The sequence below is a fragment of the Accipiter gentilis genome, chromosome 19 (assembly GCF_929443795.1).
Source record: "Accipiter gentilis chromosome 19, bAccGen1.1, whole genome shotgun sequence".
Taxonomy (NCBI): Eukaryota; Metazoa; Chordata; class Aves; order Accipitriformes; family Accipitridae; genus Astur; species Astur gentilis.
In genome coordinates, this window is record NC_064898.1 from 20,261,880 (window position 1) to 20,280,503 (window position 18,624).

Genomic DNA, 18,624 nt, shown 5'->3' on the forward strand with positions numbered 1-18,624 from the left:
TCCAATGAAATTTTGGAACTTTTGTTGTTAAATGCATTATTTTTAGTAAATCAAACTCACACAGTAAAAAATTCTTAGAAAATCTGTTTGCAGTAAATTATTTTCTTCTAATTGATTTTTTAATTCAAAATTGAGACTAGTTAGGGTTTCAGCTTCACTGAAAAACTGGAACCCTTCTGTAGAAATGAAAATATTCTGTGCTAACACCAATTTTCATCAGGAAAACAACATTACTGTAAAAAAATAGTTGTTTTCACTAGACCATATTCATACTTACTATTTTACAGTTTTATAGGCCTTTCTGTATTTCCAAAAAGTTGGAAATTTAGTCCATTGCAGGTCTGAAGTCCTCCCAAATTATTTGTTCCACCTACTTACAATGACATAATGAAAGATTTTATCCAGCCCTGAAATTCTCTTCCCCTCTCTCGTGGGGCTTGTGTATGTGTGCAGCTGTCACTAGGCATAGATGATATAACATTCATCGTACAAGGAAACCTCTTCTGCCTGCAGATATTGGGTTAAAAATGTCAAAATAGTTTGTGAAAATTTTGCATTTGTTTCAGGTTGCAGTGTAGATTTTTTGAAAATACTGTCTCTGTATCATACAGAATGAAGTTTCTCCTTTATGAAAGAGGCAGCGATGAAGCCCATGCATCACCCCCTAGGTATGCTCATAGTGCAGTAATGTATGATGGTTTTGACTCCTCACAATTCAAGATGCTAAAGCTACTAGTTAGTGAACCAGTTCAAACAAAACTAGCTGGCACTCTTTCCACTGTTCATAGTGGAGGTGGCAAGCACAGGGACCCCAAACAGACCTTCTGCATGTAGTCTAAAACAGTTTAAGTTAACTCTTAGACATACACAGTCAAATTACACTGAAGTTGAGTTCTCTCCTTCTCTTAGAGCATTTTCAACACAAAATTCCGGGATGCTTTTCCCAAGAAGAGGCACACAGTATTTTACAAAACAGGCAAAGTGAACGTATTTATTTTGAGTTTTGTTAGCAGTGATCTTTCCCCTAGATAGTGGAATTAGGTCCTGCGGATAGGAAGAGCTTGTCTTGATTCTCCAAGGCACAGTAAATGCATTTGCTCAGGGCCTGAGGGTGGACACCTATCGCTCGGAGAACTAATGCTACTGCCCGAGATGCTTCTCAGCTGTGCAAAGCAACCTCATTGTGCTGGCACTCAGCTTGGCACTTTCTCCTCTGTCACATAAATCTCCTCAAACAACTTAATGGTGCACTTTTGCAAAGCAGACAGGGAAGTTTTTCCTCTTTTTTATCTTTGCTCACTAGGAGTGACTCAAGAATCCGGAGATTTAGTATTATGGACTCTGCTGCAAACAGCAGTGTCAAATGTCCTGTTTGCTATGCACATGGCCACAACCACCACAAAGACATTGCAAAATTTACAGCAAATCTGTAGTGGGGTGGAGAATAGCTCACTCAAATTTAGGCTGGCTGAGACTAATGTGGGGCTGGCTGGTGGGAGTAGGAAAGCTTTGACAAGCTGGCAACATATTGACTTTGGTTTTATGCAAATTGATCCTCACAAGATCAAAGTCTCAAGGTTTTCCCAATTTATAGCTATGCAAAAAAGCAATAATAGTCACAAATTCCTTCTTGTGTCTTTCACGCACTAAGAATCTGCCTGATTATAATCTGGCCTCAGGGATGCACATAGTCCTTACCTCCACTGTCTGGATCTCCCCAGTAGTGCGTCTCCATTTATGGCCAATTTCTGGTATTTGAAAGGAAAGGGGGAAAACCCCAAAGACCAGACAAACCACCTCACTCTCAGAATGTATCTGAGAGGGGTGAGGGGGGGAAGTCTTTTCTTCCTCACGGTCCTAGTAGTTATTAAGTGGCCACAATCCTCAAGTATGAGGTTTGAATATAATAATTGTCTTACAGCAGAGGCATAAATATCCTAAGCATGCAGAGGGCAATGCATGAAGCCATATACTCTTTAGGGAGAAATCATAAGGTCATGGAACCGAACTGAATGTATTCTATTCTATTCTATGGAGTGCCTATAAAATACCAAGGCAAGAAAGGACAACTGTATCCATCTAATCTTTCACTCCCCATTCCGTTCTTTTCTGCACAGACTGTACCATTTATTGCCCCAAATATTAAAGCATATTAAAAAATAAGTCTGCAGACAGCAACCCAAATGGAAGGAGAAGCTGGAGAGCGTCCCTCACCCAAAGCAGACCTGAGCTTTGTGACAGGGGCACAGGTGTGGAAGGCAGCGTTGATCTGAAGCTGGAAATGAACCTGAACCCTCCACTCTTTCAGGGACTAATGGGGGCACTGGGTTTTTGTATGAGAAGTGGTAGTAGTGACGATGATGTCACCATTTTAAAGGATAAAAGAGCTCATTTCTTTGAAAAAAGGGATGCGGGGACCTGCCTTCTTGAGTGAACAGAATATACAGGTTGCAATATATAAAAAGTATGTGTAGTATAGATAACAGATATTCTACATACGCAGTACATAGGTTATACATACAGTATAGCGCGCCTGTAGATTTCATACTCCGACTGAAACGCCTAACCGCCCACAGCTGCTCCGGCTCCAGAGAAAGGAGGGCCGAGCACCCCTTTCCGAGCCCTCCCCGGGGACGAACAACCCCTCCACGCACCTTCGCTCCCCCTCCACGTCCCGCCGGGGTTCGCCTGCACCACAGCCGGGCGGGACGGCACCTGCCCCCACCTCAGGGCCCCCCCTCACACAGCAGGGGCCCAGGCTTTCCTCTCCTGATGCCCTTCGTTAAAGGCTAAAGGGAGAAAACACGGAGGGAAAAGGAGAGAAGACCGCAACGCGGCGGCGGGGCGAGGGGCTCCCTCAGGCGCCGCGATGGCGGGAAAGCAAAGCCCCGGCCGGGCCAACCGCCTCCCCTCAGGGCCGGCCGCGCTGCGGAGGTGGAGCCCCGGCGGGCACCCCGCCTCCGCCCCGCTCCCCTCCGCCGCCGGCTGAGCCTTAACAGGTAACGGAGGAGGCGCGACCCGCCGCGGGGTGGAGGCGGGATCCGCTTCCCGGGTTGCCTTTCGCTTCGGCGGAGGACCGCCGGGCCGGTCGCACCTGCGCCGGGCCCGGCCCGCCCTCTCGCCGCGCCCCTCCCGCCCCGCCGGCCACCGCCGTCCCCGGCCACCGCCGTCCCCGCTCCGCGCCCGCAGGAGCCGCTGAGCAGGGCGATGGTGCCGGTGTGCCGCCTGCTGCGGATGGCGGGGGCCGGCCGGAGGCCGCTTCTCCTCAGCGTCAGCCGGGGCCGCGGCTGCCAGGCGGGGGGCGGCTCGGCTACCCGCGGCGGGGCCCTGGCCGTCAAAAAGAGGGGCTACGACATCACCAGGAACCCCCACCTCAACAAGGTGGGTGCCGCCGGGGGGTGTGTGTGTGTGTTTGTTTTCCAGCGGCCTGGGTGAGAGGGAGGGGAGAGGGGCTCGGGGGCAGCCGGGAGCCGGGCGACGGTGCTTGGCGTGGGTCGCAGGTGTCCCGGTTTGCCCCAGCGTGCAGCCCCGCTCTGAAAGGGGGTGAAGCGCTGAGGGGAGCGGGGCTGGGAAGGCAGCAAGGGGCCGGTTTGATGGGCCTTCGTCTGCTGGTTCAGTCATCGGCGGTCTCCTTCGGAGCCGGTCGTCCGGCTTCCCTCGGCCCGCTGCGGCTCGGCGGTGGTGGAAGAGCCTGCGCAGGGCAGGAGCAGCTTTGGCCGGGACCTGAAGCCGTTTGCCTGAGATCACGAAAATACCTGGGGTGTTCTGATGCACATCGTGCGAAGCGTGTAGCAGCGGAACCGATGGCTCGCACCGTCACGTTGGAAGAAGCACGCGTGTCTGTTCCTGTGGTAAAGCTTCCTTTCGTCGCGCGTCCATAGCAATGTGTGTTCCGCTACCAAAGCGGCATGTTTTGCTGGGATGAAGATGTATTGGTTCTCAATTCTGCAGAAACCTCAATGTTAATTAAAAACAAAAAAAGCTTTAGGAGAAAGGTTTTCAGCAAGTCTGCGAGGTGTGGAAAATGAGACCCTGTAATTTAGCCCCATGCTACTTTTCCATCCGTTTCCATAACTTAAAGGGGGAAGAAAAATAATCTGGATGCAAATTTGGGGGATCATATGTGTCGGATTCAAGAACGTTGGGTTCGTTTCTTCCATTAATATTGCCAGCGGTAACTATAAATATGTTAATTACCTTAAAACTAAGCAGGTATTAAACATGGTATTGGTAGTTGATGGGGCTGTGACTATTTATCATCTGCTTGGTATGTTGTTATCCAGTATACAAGCCTCCGGTGACTTCTGGACTGGAGACTTTTTGGATGACAACTTTTACTTTGTGTATTATGCTGTACGCTGGGCTGCATCTCCTGGTGCCATTTCAACATCCATAAAGGTGCACCCCTAAGGACCAAGGCATGCGATGACACAGGATGTTACTGAATATGCAACAATTTTGTAAGCAGTCTGGTTTGAATCATTATACAGGGCGAGTCTGTAAGACTGAAGAGAAATTCCCAGCTATCTCATAAGCAACAGTAATTTGTCAGCATTAAGTGGTTTTGATGGGGTTTTCTTTAGCATCTGGCTTGTTCGCTTGGGTGTTCGATGATAGTTACAAAGAGCGACACAGCTCATGTTTCTAGTAGTCTTACATATGTCAATTTGAACTGAAAAATTAATACTTTGACTTTTGCTCAGTGTAATGCAATAACAACACATAAAACAGTTGAATCTATCATGTGTTTTAAATTGATCTGGCTACCGCAGAAGTAGACTTTCAATGTCTCATTTGACAATTTTCAGAATTGAGGCTTTTCTAAAGTGTTTTCCCCCCTTCCACTGAAATAAAGAATTTTTCTTTAAGTCTAAATGGAATTTTGGTCCATGTTGAGAGAAGGGAAGGAAACTGCTTTTGTTAGAGGTAAAATATATTCTAATGTCCCATGTTTAATTGGCCATGAGAGATCTCCCAGCAGGTCTCCAGCATGGGTGTTTGCTGTTTATGTTGTTATGTTCCTCTGTCAGTACAGACCTTACATTCATTGATGTAGTCATCTACAGAACAGGACGACAGAAATGGCTAACTTCTATGGTAAGAGGTAAGGACTACCTGTTCATGTACCTAGGTAACTAGCAACTTGTTAGTAAACACTGAGGTCCTCTTTCAGACTTTTCTAAACAGGCTTCTATTTCTCTGTTGCTCTTAACAGTTTGTTGTAGTATCTAAGGAATTAACTGTGTTCAACTGAAATGGGATATTTCAGCCAGTACATATTTTGTCAATGTATGACCGATGGCCCTTTTGTCTGCTACGCTGCAGTGGAGTAGGTCAAAATTGGGGATCTCTGTAGGTTTTCAGCTGTTGTACTCATTGCATAGCAATTACTGTTTATCCCTTTGGTAGCTAAATGCAGGCATGGGGTCATTGCTGTTTTTCTGCAGTGGCACTTACTTTAAAGCTTTCATCTGACTGAAGGCTGCTTTGCAGGGGATAGTCCTTACATCTCTCCAAGAACCTCTGAAGAAGTTTTTCAGAAGTGAGGCTTTGGGCAGCAAGTGTTCTGCTGCTTTATTCAATGCCCTGACTGTTTTACAGCTTTTGGCTGAAGTTTAAAGTCTCAGTCTAAAGCTATGAAGTGTGTGGTGTTTATCCAATGAAGAAGACTATGTCCCTCCAGCAGAATCACAGACAGTTTTATGGTCTGAGGTTATTGATCCAAGTCTTTGCTTGCTTACTAGGTTGAAGGTGCTTTGAAGAAGAAGCACACTTGGAAGTCGCTGCCGCAAGGTCCTCTGTAATACCCTAAATATCAGTAAAAGCAGGCTGTCTTCCGAGAAGCTCCTCTGTTTTCCAAATCTGCCTGAGAAGAAAAAAATAAATAGAAAAAACGGTCATGGATGTAAGAAATTTGCAGTTGTTTCTTTCCTTTGCTCATTGTGAACTATGTGAAGTTGGCTGTTTTTCCTGATGTGAAGAAATGGAATTCCTAAATATTGATCAAGGGTGCCAACACTGTATTAGGCATAGTTTGTAAATGAGTTATCTCTGGTCCTTAAATTATTTGGCCAATCTATGCATCATGCTTAAGAGCTTGCTTGACTAGGCATTTGGGGGAAAATTTAGAGGAAAAAGCTGTCTTGCAGTTAAGGCAAGACTGCTTTCCATCTCTGAGACTGGGTTTGATTATGTCTCAGGCTTTCTGTGTGACATTGGGGAAGTCACGTGCAAGGAAATCTTGTAGGTTAAATCCTTGGACAGTAGGAGGAACTTTGAAGACGGAACCAGTTATGCTTCATGTGTGCTGATGAGACTTCAAGCGCGCTGCATGTTTCTGTACTATTCAAATACTGTTCTTCCTTCTGTTGTGAAGTATTACAGCCCATGTCTGATCCAAGGGCAGGACTCGGGAAGTGTCAGCATTCTTCTGAAGGGTACTTGCGATCTTAAAAGGCAATAGCAGTTGTTCTCAGTTGACAGACCAGTCTCGGAAATAATAGGAGGATGAAGAAGAGCTTGTTGCATGTTTTCATGAAGCGCCTCATGAAGTAGTTCTTTTCCTGCCTTTGAATGCTGCAAAATTGGAAAACCTAAATATTTTAACAATGTTAGATAACCATGGTGAGACCATTTTGTGGCGATCCAAGTGCAAGCTCGATTCCAGGAGGATTTGTTAGAAGCTTTGGCCATGTGTAAGTAAGTGACTTGCTGACAGGGCAGCAGTAGTGCTGGACTTGCTGAAAGACAAGTCTGTTCTACTGTGGGGCCTCAGCCTTGTGAAAAGCTAATTCAGCACTCGGATCCTGGGAGAAAAGATGGGGCATCTCTCACCCACTACCTTATTTATCAAAGTTGCCTTGTGTTTGGTGTGGTCATGGCCATGTTGTGTCCTCTCTCTGGTGCTGTCAGTTCTGAAGATTTGTGCAATTCTGCTCATCTCAGATGTGCTGTTCATGATTCCCCAGTCCTTCCAGGGACTTGGTCAAATTCACATGTCCTCTCTGTGTTTTTACAAACATGGGCTGAGCTGGGCAATTCCCAGTTTGACCACACACCTGTAGGGACTCAAAAATCTTGTCTTGTCCAAAATCGACTGTAATTTTGTTCGTGACATCTGACTGCACTTTTCAATTGGAAGGTTGATGGCACTTCATGCATTTTGCTGGAAGTCCTAATTTTGAGATAAATCATGCCTCCTTGGAGGTCTGCCATCACAAACAGATGCAGAACTGGAGGTCACAGTTTGTTTTCAGAGTGGCAGGATATTGCCGTATTTGAAGCGTCAAGATAATACGCTAGACTTTTCTGCAAGGTGCAGTGCAGGGGTCAGAATTTGGGGTCTTCTGTGTACATCTGGATAATGCCCTGTACTCTTCTGATGTGCATGCACGCTCTCCATTGCTTTTCATGGAATGTGTCATAATGAATTACCAAAAAAAAACCCTCAATAAAACAAAATTACCAGTCTGGATCTGTAAGAATGAAACTTTGAAGAATTGCTGTAGGTTTCTACAGCATTTTTGAAATGTACTGCTGTACACATCATTAAAATGCTGAAAGTTTGTTAGTCCTTCAGCTTCGTGGGGGTCAGAATTGAGCTAACTGAGGGTTCTTTGAACATAGTTTCAGTAATTTGCCACTGTAGCTGAGGAAAAAAATGATAGTCTTGCACATGGCTGTACTCAGCAACTGCACTGAAACAGGCCTAAAATTAGCTGGATTTGTAAAATGATTGCATTTAAACAAAATTAGTAATGGGCACGAGAACAGTGTGTCTGAAATGGCAGTTGGCAACATCAAATCAAGGCGGGATTCTGTTTTCAAATTGGTAAATAGCCTCTCTAAATCCACAAGGTTATATTCTTACAACTGGAGTTTCTGGTTGGCTAGCTTTAAGTCTGGATAGACATATAACTACTGAGGTCTGCCCAGGGTTTTAAGTGGCTGTGTGACTCCCAGCATTTACCATCTGTTTATGTTTTGCAAAGTAAGAGTATGAGGTGGGCACAGTTTGGAGGTTCCCCTCTTATTTTTCAGGAGCCCATAGCTATTCGAGCAAGTTTTAGGGGACAAGTTTTAGACTGGACAAGTTCATTTTTAAAAAAAAAAAAAAAAATCCACTGAGGCTTACTAAATACACTAAAACCACACCTGGCTTAGAAAGTCCCCACACTGAAAATGGTGAAAGGATGGGAGTGTATAGGGGAACCTGTGTTATTTACTCTCAGGGTTTATGGCTGCTGCTGGAGACAGGATGCTTGTGCAGATGAAGTGACCTGATAGGACTCTCTTGTTTCTAGGGTTATCGGACAAGACGCTTTCATGGGCAAACTCTGCAGCATGTGGGCCCCTTCAGACCCAAGCCAAACCATAGCTGAGAAAGAGCTCTTTATCAAATCGTGCTCTAACTCTTCTAGAGTTGAAACACAAGTGAGCTGGAGCACTGTGCCGTGTGATGAGTCTTCAGTGGTGTCCAGAGCAGAGAGGCTGTTTTCATGTTTTTACTTGTTCTTTATTTCATCAGTCAAGCCTAGGTGTATTGCCATTGACTTCAGTGAAAGCAAACTCTGAGGAAATGAGCTTTGGCCCAGTATTTTGGCAAATGTCGTGGTGTTCTGGAAATATGATTGCTCAGTTAGCTTTGTTTTGGCCTTCATCCTGGCACGTGGAGTTTCATTTTTGTTTGTTTGGTGTTAATGTCAAGCATATCTTTTTTTGAGTCCAAAGTATCTTTTGGCAATGGCATTTCCTAATGTTTTGGTACCAAAGAACTTGTCATTATGGCATGGCCAGCAAACTAAGCCCAAGCTAAATCTGTTGCTGCTTCTGGTATTAGCAGCAGCCTGTGAAAGTCCCTTTGCTTCCCCAGCTTGGATTCCAGTTCCTCTCCCTTATTATAGCCAAACCAGGAGGCCATCTGCCTTCCTGTCCCTCTGCGTAATCTCTTGCCAACACTGTTGCTCTCCCCTTTGGGATGCCTCTAATGCGTTGAGAGTAAAGCTCTTGTGGAAAAGCTTGGAAGTGTGGAGGAAGTCTTTTGCTGCCAAGGCAAGAGGGGTGCTGATGCGGACCCTGCCTCTGTGTTGTACTAACCCTGTAATACATTGGTCCTTGTTTTGCCTTTAGCCCTTGTAAATGCATTGAGAGGTCTTGGAAGATTGGTTGGGCAGCTTTTATAAGTGCTGAGTTTGTTTGCAGTCACTATAAGATGTTAATAAAGCCAAATTGTGTTTGGACCAAAATGCTTGTTTCTGTTTTCTGAGCAGTTTATGTTATAAAAATACCTTTAAAATTGCCTTTAAGTTGTGGAAATTTATCAGTTTGGCAGCTGCCTATGTTGCTTTCTTTTTATCATCCCCTTTCTTTTAGAGAAACCTTAATCCTTACACCAGGCATGTTTTGGTGGGGCAGAGCCAAGGCTGAATGTAGCTCTTGTTTCATAGAGTGGACTAAGTTTTTTGACATCTGAATAAGAATTGCACTTAAGTAACACAAACTGTTTGATAAGTAGTATGAAAAATGATATTGTTGCAGTTAGAATGGATCTAGGGCTGAACGTTACAGCTTGTTCAGCATTCCTGTTCATTGCATGTAGCGAAAAGTGTGGCAAACAACCAGTTGATTACTTTGGCAGCACTGTAGATGTTGGTGGGAAGGCTGAGCGTATTATATGTGGGGCTGGTCCTGCAGTCTTCATTCCACTGACCTCAGCAGGCTTCAAGCCTTGCCCACTTAAGTAGCATGACATATAATGCTGTTGATGTTAGAAACTGTGTGCTGCTGTACGTTGAGATGAGTCATTAGTACTCGTCAGAATTCGTGATGATTTAACTGAAGCTGCTGAAAGGCGGTGCTAATTCACAAGATGAAGAGAAAAGCAATTGTTTGTGTCTTGGTTTTTATTTCAGATGGATTTGCCACGCAGTAAGGTACCTACTAGAGATGGATCTGGCAGCTTTGTAGTGCTGCGTGGCAGAGTTTGACCCCTGAATTTTTCGGTTTGGTGGGTCAGATCTGGCAATTGCTAAAAAAACCTGGACCTAGAGCAAACTCCATTTGACTTGATTTTGAATAAAGAGAATGTAAATTGAATTCCTCTTTAGCTTCTATAGCAGCAACCTCCAGAAGAACACTCTAGCTGCTGTTGCTGGCATTCATTCAGAGCTGAGAAAGGGAAGGTAGGTCTTTAACGAATAACTGCATTCTACTGATACCCCTTGCTGAAGGGGGAAGTTATGACAGTTTATAGTATTTAGGCTCCTCCAGGGCTTTGGGATAGTTTTCTTTCTCTGACTTGCTATAAGTGATGCTGATTTACCTTCCTGCCTCCACGACTTGCCTGGGTGATGGGAGGTACTGTGTAAACATCTGCTTTTGGCCGCTTTCCTGTGGTTTCAGTGTTTTATTCATTCTTCATTTCAAAGAGTACCACTGCCAGCACGTGCACCTGTGCAGACAGCACTCAGGCATTTCTAACACCAAGCCCCTTGCAGAGTTAGGGCCTGGAGTTTGATGCTGGAGCTGCCAATGCACGTGCCTGCTGTAGCTGAAAGCTGGATGCTGCCCTGCACGGGAGAAGCCTTGCCTTGTACCTGTCTCTGATTAAATGCCATGCAGGAGTATAGATTGTCCTGTTTTGTTGCTTGTTTGGTTTTTGGTTTGGTTTTGGGGTTTTTGTGTGGTTTTGTGATTTTGGTTTTTTTTTTTACCAAGGGAGCAGGGAGCGAAGAGGCAAATGGTTATTTTAATTATCCTTGGGGTTATGGATCCAGAAATATTCCTACATTGGCAAAACCTAGGAGACAAGTCAGGCTGAAAAAACCAAAGTTTTTGCTTTGTCTCTTGCTTTTCCTCTGACTATTACTTACTTTTCTGTCTTTTTCTCACTGACTTTATCAGACCTGCTACCAAACCTTGAAGACCCTATTGTAGCTTTTGCCCAAATAAATTCTTTTGGGACAGACTTAGCTTTAGAGCTGTTGGTAGCAGGTCAGACAGGCCTTGATGCTTGGGGGAGAATAAACACTGTGCTGTAATTCCCTCTGTTTCAATAGAAGGCTTAGCACAACAGCAAACTTGACTTCTTTCAGCTTATAATGTGCTCTAGTAGAGATGATAAGCATGTTTTTAATTTTTAACCTCCTCTTTGAGGCCCAGGCATGACACTTGCTATCTGTATCCCCAAACAACATGACATTTTGATAAATGACTTATGTATTGTCAGCCTAATACAATATCTTTCTTTTAAAAATGTTTCAAATGGCAAAGCTTTTTATAGTTCTGCAGCTGCCAAACACAAAACTCAGACATACACTGAGCAGACTGTGGTTCTGACAGAGAAAATAACGCCAACACAAAAGTTTTCTGTGTATCAACATTTTCTGCTTCACTTCACTTTGCAGCTCTCTGTTGCATATGTATCCTTTTTCAACACGTGGAACCACGGAACTGAAACAGATTTTCAGTAAATACCTGTATTGTATATAAAAAAAGATTAGCTCCACATCTCAGAGCAATTTTTTCTGTGTGTCTAGCTTATAAAGTTGTCTGTTTTGTAGTATGTCCATATGGATTAGCTCTGTTCAGCCTTGTAAAACATGTAGTTAAGGATTTACTGTGTTTCTCAACATAGGAAGGAATTAGTTGTTTCAAATACAGCAGTACTACATTCTCCTGGACAAGACATCTTGAGCTTTAAATCTTTGGCTTGGCTAATGGATTTGTCACTTCACATAGCAGTTAAATTCATTATGAAAACTATTAAATCTCTGTTTAATCTTTATTTGAAGAATTTGATGTGAAACCTGCAGGTAATTTTAGCTGTGATTATCTGCAAACGAGAGAATGTACCAAATCCTGTCATTTTTGGAAGTGTCCAGATTATTAAGAGTTTCTGTTGTCAGGATGGTCTAAGCATATAAGCAGGGCAGGGGTTGGAGGGAGAGGTAATATGTTTTTTTAGGCCAGCTGATTTAGATGGGGGGGAGGGGGAAGAAGTAAACCCAGGGGAAGAAGTAAACCCAGGGATTTTCATGTTCATAGCCCTTCTTCTAGCAATTCTTTTTTTTTAATCCCCAACCAGTTGGTCCAATTAAAAAAACCAAAAAAACCCAAAAAACCCACCCAAAACCTCTCCTGGTTAGGCATTTCCTACCTCAGAGGGAATTAGATGTCTTCATGTTGCCATTTGTGTCTGTAGCTAATTGCTGGGATAAAACAACTGTGTCTGTAAATCAGATCACTTGATCACAATTATTGGAGGGACAAGGCCCTTCTCTCCCCTAATACTGTATAAAGGTTTCTAAATCTAGCCATAAAATGGGCCAAATAATGAAAATTACTTGCTGAAGTGCCTAATCTGAATACCATGGAAAAACCCTAAATATAATTTAAAAACGTATTGTATCTCCCATTGATATGAATTTTTTTTTAACAGACTCTCTTTAAAAAAAATCTGCTGGGGGAACAAACCACTTGCACTAGTGCAGTGTGCACAAAGTCTGAATTCCAGCAGACTCTCTTGTAGGGAAGAAAAAAAGAGTTGTGCAACAGTTGCAGGAGGATGAAAGACACTTGCACTAGAACAGTTTAGCAGTTCAGGTGGTTTCTGAGTGAGAGACGCAGTTGGCGCAAGAGGATCTCAAAGGATTTGAAGTGATGAGGGTGTTGGGAGGAAGAATTGAAAACTTCTCTCTTCTCCCAGTGCCTCATAGATAGCTGGGCTTGATGGGTGAAAGTGATGGAAAGCAATGATAAATGTGACCATGTGCTCCAAGTAGGTGTGTCTACAGAAAACTTACCAAGTGTAAACTTAGGAAGTGCAAGTTAATGCTGATTGTAATGCAGAATGGCTTGCGTTCTGTGGTGTCTGCTACTTCATACTCACTAGTGAATTTGTTTACATTGGTGTCTTACAAGCTTGTCAAGTAAATCACATTCAAACACAAACTTAGTTGCTCAAAGGTAATAAAAGATTTTTTTTTTTTCCCTCAAGTTTGGAGGATTTTCAGTGCACATACCACTGGGACTTGTTTCTCATTGCACACATGCAACAGATTCCTCTTAGGTTTGGTAAATTGCCCAGGTTGTGATGTGCAGCAGTATTTATTAGAAGGAGATATGTGTGACATGCCTTTCACTCCGTATGCTGATGCCAGCAGCTTTTACTGGCTTACGTCGAGGGGAAAAAAAAAACCCCAAACCCTTGAAACAGCACAGAGGTCTCCCTGAGTATTGCTTTTTGGTTTCTAAGAGGCAGCGTAGGTTTAAGCCATTGGAAGGCTTTCCGCTGATTTCAATCAACTTTGCATCAAGCCTTTTTTGAATCTAGGAATAAGCAATGGCATCATTCAAGATGTAAGATCACTTGATCACAAAAGGATAAGACTAAAGCTAGTATAGTGTGAAATTTCACATCTTGCTCTGTTAATAGATAGTAATTAAAATGGAAGCATATGTGAAAAATTGTGCTTATTAATTGTTTAAGACAAAATCTCAAAGCAAAAATGGAATTTTCCAATATCATCAATTTCTAGTGATAGAGAATCACATGAAGGCTCTAGCTGCTTCCATAGTTGTGTGTCCCAAATATCAAAAGTACTTTTTCATACTCTTTTGTTTTAGTGTTATCTATCCGAGCTCATTCATTTTCCTTATGACCTTTGGAGCAACCAACTCAGTGATGCCTTTCCAATGCCAAAAGCTGTCCTCTCACATGCAGGCAAGAAGAAAGAGCTGGGCTTTTTCACAAGAGCTGCTGGAGGAAAAACAAGGACACTAAGCGAGATATCTTAGAGCTTGAAGCTGCCCTGGAGAGTCCTTGTAGTAGCTTAATAAAACTTACAAAAGTGCCTTTGAATTGTGACCTTCCAAATGTCCACTGGTCAAGGGTAACTGGGATTATGAAACCAGAATGAATGCATGACTGATGCTTGCTAAAACTGGGCACTCTCCCTAAAGGCAAGTAATTGTTTTGGATTTAACATGTTAACTGTATTTGAAGTTATAAGATAATGAGGTCATTTCTCATATAAATAGAAAAGAAGTGATGCAAAGGTGCTGGAAAGCTGCAGCAAGGCTCTGGCTGCTGCTGGAAAAAAGGTTTGGTGTTGGCCACTTTTTAAAAGTTAATTGCATTTTAAAGATAAGCTTTAATGGCTTTGGCAGTGAGAGTGCAACAGTAACCAGATCTTGTTGTTTTGTACAAGTGCCTTTCAGGTTTCTCTGCAAGGTCAAATGTCCTATTGACTGGCAGCTGGACTGCTTTGCTTGTAGGAATGTAACTGGTATTTGGTGGAGTTGCAAAATGAGTTTCCCACTGAAGCCAAATATAAAAGTGTGTGAGAGTCCAGCAGTTTCACTTCCTGCAAAGCTGGAAACCCTTGTAGAATTTATTAAGATTTCCTGCAGGGAAAGAGGGATATTAATCTTGTTTGACTTACAGAATCATAATATTTGCACTGCAATTTGTAACACAGAGCAAGAAGTTTTCAATTAGTATTTCCTGAGGAACAGCAAATTCAGTGAAGTGGATGCTTTTAACTTTTTATTTTATGTCAGAGAATAAATAAAGCAACTCACAGGACCTTAAATATTCCACAGTGTTGGAGTAGAGAAGAAGAGCAGAGAACGCGATTACAGATCTTCTAGGAAGCAATGGACATTTGAAACCATTCTCAAGTCTTTCTCAATGTCTTTGCTTGGTATCATCATAATATAATCTCTGAACTGTAGTACTGTGTCATGTGAACTGTAGTACTGTATCAAGTCTGCTTGTAGGGGGCATAAACTTCAGTCTTGTTGATAAAAGAGTCACTTGGGCAGTTCACCACTGGTTTTAATTTTCCTAGTGTTGCAAAATTTTTCTCAAACTCTGAGCTGATTGCAGTGAACCCTGATTTGGGGCCCAGGCCAAATTTGCTTGAAGTTCTGTGAGCCTCTTCCCTTTCAGGCTTATGGTAATTTCTGGTTTGTAGTAATTTCATACTATGGGAAATGCTTTATGTTAAAAAGAAACTTAAACCTTAACTTTGAGGCAGTGTTACTTTTTCCTATCCAGGCAGAAAAATGCTGCTAGGAGAGTTAAGGGACTTGGGCTGAGGAGCCTCTAGTATGTGAGATTTTCCAGAACTGTGGTGTGTATGGTGGTGGGACTGTCTGGGTGCATATTACTTTATGCATTGCAGATATTCCTCATCTCCATTCTGGATGAGATGGGCCATGTATCTGGGACTTCTGGATATCCAGCATCTGCTTTACTTATAGTTCTGTACATATGCAGAGGGTGATTATCTTTTGGAGGCATTGGATTTACTGCCCACTTGCAGATTAACTCTGCATGTAGGACTGTAGCTCTGACCCAGCTTCTGGACTTTCAGAAAACCTGGGGCAATGGCCAAAGTCCTTATATTTTTTTCCCCAATAAAATATCTAGGTGGAAACAGAGGACATGCCTTGAGATACCAGTACATGAGAGAGTAGATCTCAAAGCTCATTCTTCAGAGAGAACATCTATATACATGTTTGGTAATTCACCTGACAAATACGAGGTGAAGACAAAAAGGTAATAAAATTGTAAATAAGTTGCAACTTATTTATTGCTCTACAAATTAAGAAACATCTTCATTATCTAGAATGCAACACTTGGGTTTAGAATTTTCTCCAACTTGAGCCTGAAGTGGAGACACAGATTACTTTTTCAGTCCAGTGAGATTGTGGTTAGACACATCATCCCTGGCTGTGGTTGCCAGATTCTGGCAAAATATAGCAACTATTGAATTTGAACATCGAGACTTGGGAAAAAAGAAAAGAAAACAACGTCACTGGGAGAAATACTTGTGGTTTATTATTTCTTATTCCAAATTCTTGGAGTCATTCAGCACATAATATGTTTTTCAAGGCATGTATCATTCAGCTTCTGCTTTTCTTTCATGAGATTAATTCAGGCATTGAAGTTCAAGCTATTGAAGTCCTAACATGCTCGCTGCATTAAATCTAATAATTTTGAGCTCCGCTGTATTTCCTATCAAATAGTTATGGAGGGCAGTTTCTGAATCACTGATACGCATTCGAGAAATGATTGCGCAGCCTTGGGCATCATGTTGGCATATTATATTTCACATTTAGTTTTGGAGCACATTTCTGAGACTGAGAAATAGAGTTATTCTCACTTCAGTGGGGAACTGAATTTAGCTAACCCAAGGTAATGTGGGACATCTGTGGCAGACCAAGTAAGTGAACATGAGTCTTTCCAAATTAATTCCCTAACCATTCAGCCAGCGTACCTGTTTGCTCAGTTGTCTTATCATAGCATCTTTTATCTGTACCAGCAGTGATCTCAACCACAGCCTGTTAGAAACATATGTGATATATCAACTGCTATATCCCATACATGCCATCAAATATGCATTGTTTTATAAAATGAAAAGCATCTTGTGAATTATTTCCCAAAAGCTGTGTGCAAAGGAAGTAAGCACTAATAAGCAGCTGTTCTAGGAAGCTTTTTAAAATTCTGTTTACTAGAGCTCACTTCGTTTTTTCCATTAATATGCTTAGTTAATCACTTAAAATTTCTGTGTTTATTATGTAACAGTTCAAAACTTCCAGTCTCACTCTGTGTAAGTTACAGATGCCAATACCTGTAAACTTGAGGTAATTACCTTGTGTACATTATTAAAGTAATAATTCAAAGAGAGAACCAAAATAGGGTAAATATGCTTAAAGCTAGTGGGCCAGAGACCTGGGTGTGATCTGTGGTCCCCCTGTGGCTGCTGCTTAAGCATCTGATTGGGCAGATGCTACAAGCAGTGATTTCTTAGAAATTGAGAGATTATTGGCTTGACTTTCCTCTCATTTTATTTAATGACACCTTCCAGCAAATGTCTAGGACTAGATCCAAAGCAGATTGAATTTGATGGGAAACAAATGAGTAATTACAGCCCTTTGCAGTAAAGTATTCAGAGTTATAGCCTTATTGGCTTCATATTGTTTAAGAAAGTGCTTTGCTGAACTAGGCCATAGGTTTTTGATTTAGTATCCCACTGCTGTAAGACTATGACTGTCTTCTGGCCAAGGCCTCTCTGAGGAGTGGCTTTATAGGAGCGCAGCTGGGTTGTAAACAAATGGTGATGCACTTCTGCATTCAGAAGGAAGAGACACAAAATTAAAAAAACCCCAATAATATATCTGTATTACTGTGTATTACCAGACAGAAGAAAATCAACTGCAAAAATAAAATGAACTTGCAGGATGAGGTTCAGACAGCTTATAATGTATCCAGTTGGCATTTGCCTTATTAAAGGAATGAGAAGAAAAACACAGTCACTTCAGGTGTTAAAACTTTTGAATGCATAAATTTGCTCGCAGCTTTGCTGAGGTCACATGGAAATTTTTCATTGAATCACTTTCTTCCTTTAATTTAAAAAAGGAGCAGCAGAAGAGTAGTGGATAAAAGGAAAGAAAAGTCCTCAAGCAGTATGGCAGACCCTAATATTAGTAGTGGGTTTAGATCCTACATTCTTTAATGCTAGTGTAGGAGCTTGACCTGTCCATCCCAGGTACTATGCAGTAACTGAGCAGTTTGGTTAAAATATGATTCATTAAATAGACACATTACGGTGTTTGGAGCCAGGGTCTGCCTCCAAGCCAAGGAGAGCAAACCTTTTCTCCTCCCCAAATACTTAGATGTTAAATTTTCGTTCACTTTGTCTTGCTGCAAAAGTACATATTCTGATACATTTGCTATTCTGGTTCACAATGCTCTTGTCCCAGCTTCCTCATTCTTAGATTTGGGAAAACAAGTGAACTGTAGCAGTAACAAAGACCATAGTGAGGATTGCCTATAAGGTATGACAAAAGGAATAAAACCTCACAGCCATGGCAAACTTGGTCTCTCTTCTACATACCAGTCATCTTTTCAAGCAAAAAGTCTGTGTATTTCTTGAAAAGAAAGCTTGAGATCAGCAACATTGTGTAAATGTTTGGGTTTTGATCCTACAGGTCCTTAAATGCAGTGCTTACAGTCAGGAAGTGGAATCCTATCTGCTTGATCTGTATAGAAAAACCTGATAGCAGGTTCAGGATGATGCACAAATTCTGAGATCTGGTGGGAAAATTCAGTGGTAGAAAGATCTGTGAATAATATGAATGTGGATGACCAGATCTGTGTAAAAAAATACTCCAAAGCATGGATTTTTAGTGAGGACAAAAATAAACCAGGAATGTTTGCTTCATGCTGAGTTTTAGCAATGCGGTTCCAACATAAATGTAGTTTAGAAGTTGTTGGCTTTTGGAATATTTTTTTTGTGTGTGTGTGTGTAAGTTATTCAGGTAACCTCAAGCTTTGCAGAACTGCTTTCTTTTGTCTGGGGAGGGAAAGGCTTGGAGAAGCATCAGGACAACTTTTACACAGAAATTTTGACTGAGGCCAGCATAATGGAGTAGGGAGGTACCTGATTCTATAAACTTTGACGTAATAGGAAGCTAATTTAAAATGTGCAACTGCAGGGGCACCCCTCTGTACTTACCACAATGTTTTAGTCTGAAGTAAGATTTTGATAGGTACAAAATACACATCCCCAACAGTATAGGATTTGAGCAACTTTAGTATAATTTGGATACTCA

General features: G+C 42.3%; 1 protein-coding gene across 1 annotated transcript in view; it reads left to right on the plus strand.

Annotated features, from left to right (window-relative positions):
* Nucleotides 1-2,991: 2,991 nt before the first annotated feature.
* Nucleotides 2,992-18,624, plus strand: part of ME3 (malic enzyme 3) — a 127,985-nt gene continuing 112,352 nt past the window's right edge. Inside the window, exon 1 of the mRNA XM_049823457.1 lies at nt 2,992-3,381. Coding sequence (XP_049679414.1) covers nt 3,208-3,381 — 174 coding nt within the window. The 5' untranslated portion in view covers nt 2,992-3,207. The remainder of the gene's footprint in view (nt 3,382-18,624) is intronic.